The sequence below is a fragment of the Oculina patagonica genome, unplaced genomic scaffold, assembly GCF_052425735.1.
Source record: "Oculina patagonica isolate OP01 unplaced genomic scaffold, crgOcupat unplaced866, whole genome shotgun sequence".
NCBI classification, from domain to species: Eukaryota; Metazoa; Cnidaria; class Anthozoa; order Scleractinia; family Oculinidae; genus Oculina; species Oculina patagonica.
In genome coordinates, this window is record NW_027558764.1 from 1 (window position 1) to 8,442 (window position 8,442).

The following is an 8,442-nucleotide window of genomic DNA, read 5'->3' on the forward strand; positions in this document are numbered from 1 at the left end:
ATAAAGGCTGGTTCTCATATGGTCGCCCCGATCGTCTCTGTCGCCTCTGTCGCTTCAAAAAGTTTGCTTGCGATCGGGGCGATCATATGAGAACATTACAGAGACGTCTGCGACGATCGGGCGATCGCGATCGCTTCGATCGCCCGTGTTCTATCCAGGCGATCGGTCGCAGACCGCGGCGATCGCGAACGATATATTATATGAGAACTACTGCCACAGAGGGAGACGATCGAAGCGATCCAAACTGTCCCATGGTGCATCAGTATTACCCAGAACTACGTTTCCGTTTGGCCTCCTTTTTGCTTCTTCGCCGTAAAACGGCAATAACGAGAAAATAGGAGGCCACGAATTTTGCCTTTGCTTCGAAGGCTGCCATAAGCGATATCGGAGTTTTGAAAAAACACACGTGCGTCGATCGGAATAAAGTCGAATATTCATATGCGGGAACAAAGAAAAGATCATGAATTATTATCTTGGTTGATTAACCCTATTTTGCATATACCAGACGATCGGGGCGATCATATGAGAACCCCCTGATCGCTTCCAATCGCTTCGATCGCCTACGATCGCCTCAGAATTGGCAAACGACAGAAGCGACAGAGACGATCGGGGCGATCATATGAGAACCAGCCTTAATTAAACAGAATGGTCTTGAGATTAGTGGCAGTAAGACTCCATTTATATTAACGAGTTCTTAGCCACGCATGTGGGAATACTACCAGAAATGTTCTGCAAAATGATGAATTTCATAAATCGTAAGGGACGGTCCATTATTTTCTTGGACGGGGGGGGGGATGAAAAATTTTCCTCTGCAAACTTTTTTTTTTAGTTTATGCACCTCTGCAAACATTTTTCGAAATTCTAACTATTTTTTGTTATACGTATCGTGTTTGCAAACAATTTATTTTGTCTTTTTAGGCCCTGCAAACAATTTTTTTCAATATTTTTCATCCCCCCCCCCCCTCCAAAAAAATAATGGTCAGTCCCTAAGACGATACAACTTCCGAATCAGAATCGGAGTCAAGTGACTACAATGAAGAGGTCACATACGTTGCTTGTGCCTGAGAAAGACGTCCAACATATAAATTACGTTTGAGAGAACCAATGGGGGAAGAAGTGGCGGACGGGGGGGGGGGGGGGTGGGGGGTGTTTACCTTAATATTATCAGAAGGTGAGGGAAGTTAAAATTAATTTTTGCACAGTGAGAGGGGAAGCGACATAATTGTGAGTCGTATTTTACCCATTTCAAGACCACCTTCAGATAATTATTTCACATGAGCTTTTCTTGTTTTAAAAATTCTTGATTGTGACTTAGTTTTGCCGTAACATTATTATTACCCAGATATACACGCTTCAAAAATTTTCTTATAGCAAAATGTTGTATAAAACCTGTTTATTGGACACTGTTTAAGTCAGAAATTTGATCGCTGGAACACTTTCCTTGTTTTAAACATGTTTTCCGTTTAAATTATCCACCAATCACTTCCAGTTTCTGTAAACCAAGTGTTGGTTTAGTTTATTTCATATGTAGAATTTTTTTATAGATCAATCAAGCTATTATAGTGTTTTTTGTCATTATAGTGTTTTTTTGTGCTGTATTTTTTTTTCCTTTTTTGCACTGTAATTGTGGCATGTAAGTATTGTTAGTATTACTAAAAGCATAGCAAAAAAGAGAGAGAGATAGAGAGATATTTAAATTAGCAATAAGCAATGCTAGTATTGTAAATTAGGTTGGTATTGTAAGTTATGTAATGTTAATATGGTAGGTAATACCAGTATTGTATAAGGTATTGTCAGTATTTTAAAAATGTTTACTTGAACTGTTTGTAATGTAATTAATGTTAGTATTGTAAGTAATGTTAGTTTTTTTAAGTAATTTCTGGTATTGTAAGTAATGTTAGTATTGTAAGAAATTTGTTGTTCTCAATAAAATAAAATAAAATAAAAAATAAAAAAAGTTTATACTAGGCTGTAGCGGCAAAACTTACGGAAACGTTTTGACTGTGGCGTAGCCAAACCATCCTATTTTCTTCTGCACCTTGAGTTGAAGTTTGTAGTCCTTTCCAGCAGCCCCAGCTACTGCAAATTCGCCACTCAAAGTAGCTTTTTCTCCTTTTTTCAACCTCAGAGGGTGCGGGGAGAGGTTTATCTTGTGGATCTTTATTGGAGAACTCTCATCTATTGAGGTGGACAAAACGATTTTAAATTAAATTTAGAAGCTGCGTTATGGACGGTACATCACGAAAAAATGGCAATTTTTTCTAAGTTTGTAGTTCGTAATTTATCCTATCACCACCCTTTTAACTCTTTAACTGGTATCTGTAGCTTTTCCTTTAACGAATCACTTTATTTATTAAATACTTCAAGCTTCATTTTTATGGTCTTTGTGTAAGATTTATTCTTTCGCTATTCCTGCCTGCCTGCCTGCCTGCCTGCCTGCCTGCTTTCCTGCCTGCTTGCTTGCTTGCTTGCTGGCTTGCTGCCGTGGCTTGCTGGCTTGCTGGCGAAAATTAAAGGAAGACTTCAAAGTGCAAGAAATCAAGCCAGCCGTTGTTTACCAACAATTTTTAGTGTATACATTTCAATGTGGCCTGTGCGATTCGGGCTATGTTGGTTACACATGGGGCCACTTGCACCAACGTGTTGACGGACATTTACGGAAATCTTCGTCCATTTACAAGCACTACGTTGACGATCACAACGCTCCAATGCCTGCGTCTCTTTAAAAACAATTTCACGTGCTTGCAAAATGTGAGACCAAAATGGATTGCCCAATCAAAGAGATGCTTTTTATCTGCAAGCTGCGACTGATCTTTAACGTGCAAACGGACTCGGTCCGCGCAAAAATATTCATCTAGAAATTATTGCTTTATGCAAATTTAGAAACCTCGTTACTTTAATGACATTGCACAATTGATTTTATTGTTAGTCTTGAGAATGACCGTCTCGATGATGTTGAAACGTCGACTTATGGCTTTTTAAGAAAATAGTTATGTCATAATAAATGTCAAAATATTCATATTACGAAAAGAGCTTTAAAAAAGAACGAAAATACGCCTGAAAGCCATGGTAGCCGTGTTGTCAAAAACAAAACGAGGCGATTGCTATATGTAGAAAGATATTTAACTTTCTTATCAAGTTCCTTAACGGACAAGGGCAAAACACAAACAAATATGGATACTGAATGCACGGGTAAATATGGATGATTTAACAATTGGCCTCTCTCATCGCACCTTCCACCAGAGAAAACGTGTAAAGACATATTTATCCACACGGAAAATCACCTTAGTCCCCTTTGCAATCACACCTTTAAGCTGTCTTTAAATGTAATGTAAATATAAAAGTGAAAACAATTCCATCATTTACATTGAGAAAATTGGGTAGTTAAAGTTCGCTCGTTCAACTTTAACACAGCATTGTGAGTAAACGCAAGAAAAATATTATTTATTAAATTTTTAAATTACACTTCACATGTTTTTTTTTTATTCCCAAAAGTGTCAAAAGAGGTGGTCGTGAGATATCATAGTTTCTGTAAAATTATTCGTCTTCGATTATCATGCAAAATACGTCTCCATTGCAAAATGAACTTCGCAACTCCATAAACCAATAAGAATTATTGATTTATTCGTCCTTAAAATCGAAGCCGGTTGTGCAAATACTCGCCTACGACTGGTATTTCCACAGCTGTTCCGATTTAATTTCTTTCAAGCTTCTTAGAGTGTTTTGTTAAAACGCTTGGCAAATATTTTCCATTCTCATTAGAACCGAAATAGCCCATTGAAAAAATATAATTTAGCTTCTATGGAACTAAAAAGCGTCAATCAATGTGCCAATGTGCCAATCTATTTTCCAACCGCAAACAGTGTCGTTTTTAATTTATTATCAAATGAACCAAGAAACAGTAGAAACTTCGCTCAGATTCAGGATATATTTGAGTTCTCATTATTACTGGGTGGTAAGGCAAATGAAATTTTGTTTGAATGTCAAAAGCGAGAATATAAAAACTTTCGTACATAAAAGGTGTCGGAAATGTTGACAGGATGAATACCATGGCAATAAAAACCGCTTAGTCATACGTTTCGCTTTCATCACAAATTCCAACTGAAGCACGTATTTTTCTCCTTTGAAAAAACTTGATCAGGTTAGTACTCGTCAAAAGTTCAAGCGATTATTGCTCGAGTTTCTATTTTAGGTATGTTGTTTCTTTACTTTTCAAACAAGTCGCACCAACAGATATCAACAAGCTTTTGAACGTAGGATTGAGATCGCATCGGACGAAACATCGGTCATTTTTATCAAGTCAAAAGGAAACGTTTTTTTCCGAAAATACTGTTATTATGAAAATAAAAGATAAAGATAAAGTCTTCTATGTCTTTATTTTAATATATTACATTTATGCTACCTAGAAAAAGAAATATTTTACTGAAGTAGGAAAGAAAAAAGTATCTAAAAGCTTACCACAGTTTTTCAAGTCCAGGGCATCAACTGCAAAAGCGAAAATTACGAGAGCGAAAATTTGTCTGAAAGCCATGGTAGCCGTATTATCAAAACCAAAGCGGAACGATTTGCTAGTTGTTGACAGCTATTTTAAAACTTTCCTATCAATTTTCTTAACGGACAAGGGCAAAACACAAACAAATATGGATATATTGAATGCACGGGTAAATATGGATGATTTAACAATTGGCCTCTCTCATCGCACCTTCCACCAGATTAAACGTGTAAAGACATATTTATCCACACGGAAAATCACCTTAGTCCCCTTTGCAATCACACCTTTAAGCTGTCTTTAAATGTAATGTAAATATAAAAGTGAAAACAATTCCATCATTTACATTGAGAAAATTGGGTAGTTAAAGTTCGCTCGTTCAACTTTAACACAGCATTGTGAGTAAACGCAAGAAAAATATTATTTATTAAATTTTTAAATTACACTTCACAGGTTTATTTTTATTCCCAAAAGTGTCAAAAGAGGTGGTCGTGAGATATCATAGTTTCTGTAAAATTATTTGTCTTCGATTATCATGCAAAATACGTCTCCATTGCAAAATGAACTTCGCAACTCCATAAACCAATAAGAATTATTGATTTATTCGTCCTTAAAATCGAAGCCGGTTGTGCAAATACTCGCCTACGACTGGTATTTCCACAGCTGTTCCGATTTAATTTCTTTCAAGCTTCCTAAAGTGTTTTGTTAAAACGCTTGCCAAATATTTTCCATTCTCATTAGAACCGAAATAGCCCATTGAAAAAATATAATTTAGCTTCTATGGAACTAAAAAGCGTCAATCAATGTGCCAATGTGCCAATCTATTTTCCAACCGCAAACAGTGTCGTTTTTAATTTATTATCAAATGAATCAAGAAACAGTAGAAACTTCGCTCAGATTCAGGATATATTTGAGTTCTCATTATTACTGGGTGGAAATTTTGTTTGAATGTCAAAAGCGAGAATATAAAAACTTTCGTACATAAAAGGTGTCGGAAATGTTGACAGGATGAATACCATGGCAATAAAAACCGCTTAGTCATACGTTTCGCTTTCATCACAAATTCCAACTGAAGCACTTATTTTTCTCCTTTGAAGAAACTTGATCAGGTTATCTTTCAGGCCCGTAGGCGAGTATAGCTAACATTCATGAGTAGTGGGTCGTGGGTGGAAGTCGTGGATCATGAGTGTGGGTGTGTGTAAAAGTCGTGGGTAGCAAAAATGTCTTATAAAACTTCTCCTCGCGAGAGTTAATTTTTAAAATGTATCTAAATTTATGACCAACCGAAAACGGTTGGCGATAATACAAGATCGTTGTAGCTTACGCTGCAAGTTTTCTAGTTGAATTATCGCCTGTTTGCACTGAAGAAGAATTTATAACAAAATAGCTGGTGGCTAGGCTGACGCAGTGTTACGTCCAAGCCGAGGGACTTTTCAGAGACCTTTCTAGTTAGCAAAACTCGTTAGGATGTCTTTAACACCAAGAACATCCCCGAAACACCGAAATAAATTAAAAAAAATATTAAAATAAAGTAAATATACACATATTAAAGAAAAAATTATGAAATGGAGAATGGTAAGTACCTAGAATCATGCAGTCAGAATAGATTGATCGCCCACAAAGACTGAAGACTTCAGATGATATTTAAAGATGTTTGAAAGGCTGACGGATCTGAAGTGATCTGTTATATTCAACTACTATTTACGACGTTCAACCGGCATGAATTGCGAAAAACCTTGCAATTTATTTGCCACTGTCGATACATGCGATATGAGAGGGCGAAAATGCTGATTGCAAGTCAGAATTAATTATAAAATTAAATTTTATAAGTTAACTTACAGCATTGCCGCAAAGCACAATTCATTCAATAAAAAACTATATATTTTTGCACATCCAATCAAATCGCACAAAAATTAATTGGTGGGTTATAGTCCCTGATATCCTTATAAACGTTTATGTTATAAAAACTTTCAAAGTGACACCCCCTATATATTCATGGTCAATGTATCCCCTCCACCTTAACTGAAGTACTTATGCGGGCCAGGTGTTGCTTGTATTTTATGGTCACGTGGGTATGCACATGCATATGTTGTGGTTTGAATTTATCTTTGGTTTAAAGTTTTTCTAACCTGATAAATTTGTATTTTTCATTGTCTCAAATTCATTATCATAATCGTAAACAAAGGGAAGTAAAAATCAAACTGGTTTGAAAAATTTTAAACCAAGAAAAATTTGAACCACAACACATACAAATTATTGCCTGTTGACTTTAAAGTTGGTTCTCATATGATCGCCCGGATCGTTTCTATCGCATCGATCGTTTGCAAATACTGAGACGATCGTAGGCGATCGGAGCGATTGGAAGTGATCGGGGGTTCTCATATGATCGTCCCGATCGCCTGGTATGAGCGAAGACGTACGCAAAACAATCATTGTAGCCCTATATCCAACACAATAGCAGCCTTCAATGAAAGAGCAAAACTCGTGGCCTTCTATTTTCTCAGTTATTGCAGTTTTACGGCAAGGAAAGAAAAGAGAAGCTAGAAAGATAGAACACGGTCGATCCAAGCGTTAGACGTTAGCGATCGTCTGTGTAAGGTTCTAATATAATCGCCCCGATCGCAAGGAAACTTTCTGAAGCGACAGAGGCGAAAGAAACGATCAGGGCGATTATATGAGAACCAGCCTTTACATGCACAAATAAGAAGTCATAAGTGTTTCATTCAACGTTTAATTTTATTTCACTTTTTGTCTTTACATGAAGCTTTTTTTAACTTCATTTCACTTTCACGTCTTCCACTTTAATGCATGCAACGCGTCCGTTGTTTCTTCGATCTTTCAGTTCCAATCTGAACTTGTATTCCCCCTGAAATTATAAAACATATACATGTAAACATCTCAGATTAAACGAATAATGCTCGCCTGTTCGAAAAAACAGGCCATCGTCTCCCTGCGTTCATATAGGCTAAAGACGCACATGAAAGCTTCAATTCAAAATATATTTCAAACAGATTCGTCGCAATTTGTGATTTTTTTTAAGTTTTTTGCTTGTAATCCATCTCAATAATAATAATAATGATGATGATAATGATGGTGGTGGTGGTGGTGGTGGTGGTGGTGATGATGATGATGATGATGATGATGATGATGATGATGATGACAAAAATGATTATACGGATTGTGGATATTGCGCCTTTGTTTGTTGACTTGACGACTAAAAAATGTGGACTTAACAACCTTCTGTTGACTAAGCGACTTGGCCAAGTTGACTTAACGACCCTTGTGTGGACTGAGCGACTCAGCCCAGTTGACTTAACGACCCTTATGTGGACTGAGCGACTTTTTGTGTGGGCTAAACGACTTTTGTGTGGGCTTCACGACTTGCCGATTTGGAGACCAAACTATTCCCTGCGTTTGCTCTAGATTTGTCCTTTGTAATGTTAAGACAACTAAGCAAGTGATTTTGAAGCGTTTAGTTTTAACGTACTGATCCCGTGTCAAATCCTGAATAGTTTTCATGTTTGAACTCTGTCAACCTTTCTTTGCAGTTGCAGCTCTCTATCGATGAAATATTCAAGACAAAGTTTGATGCAATACTTTTAGATAAAAGTTGTATATACTAGTTATGCAACGCTTTCGAGTGGTATACTATGGAATATCCCACGAGTCACTTGTATTTTCTCGGTATACACACGAGCCTTTAGGTGAGTGTGTATGCCAAGAAAATACAAGTGACAAGTGGGATATTCCATAGTATACCACGAGAAAGTGTTGTGTAACTATTTTATACCATGCCATAGAAAATACGCTTACTAAATTTCGTCGAGAATACAGTCGCAGCGCACTATGGGAAGGTTGGGTTGAATACCGTCGAATATACAACGGCTTTCCTGTATTCTGATTGGCTGTATTTTCTATGGCATGGTATAAATATAGATATAAACTCTGCATAG

General features: G+C 36.8%; 1 protein-coding gene across 1 annotated transcript; it reads right to left on the reverse strand.

Moving 5' to 3' along the window:
• Window positions 1–1,988: 1,988 nt before the first annotated feature.
• Window positions 1,989–4,560, reverse strand: LOC144641346 (uncharacterized; the record flags this gene model as incomplete). Its single annotated transcript, XM_078500364.1, has 2 exons — window positions 4,459–4,560; window positions 1,989–2,178 (listed from the first exon to the last, which is right to left on the reverse strand). Coding segments are annotated over exons 1-2 (263 nt in total), but the record flags the coding sequence as incomplete, so codon positions are not given.
• Window positions 4,561–8,442: the final 3,882 nt, after the last annotated feature.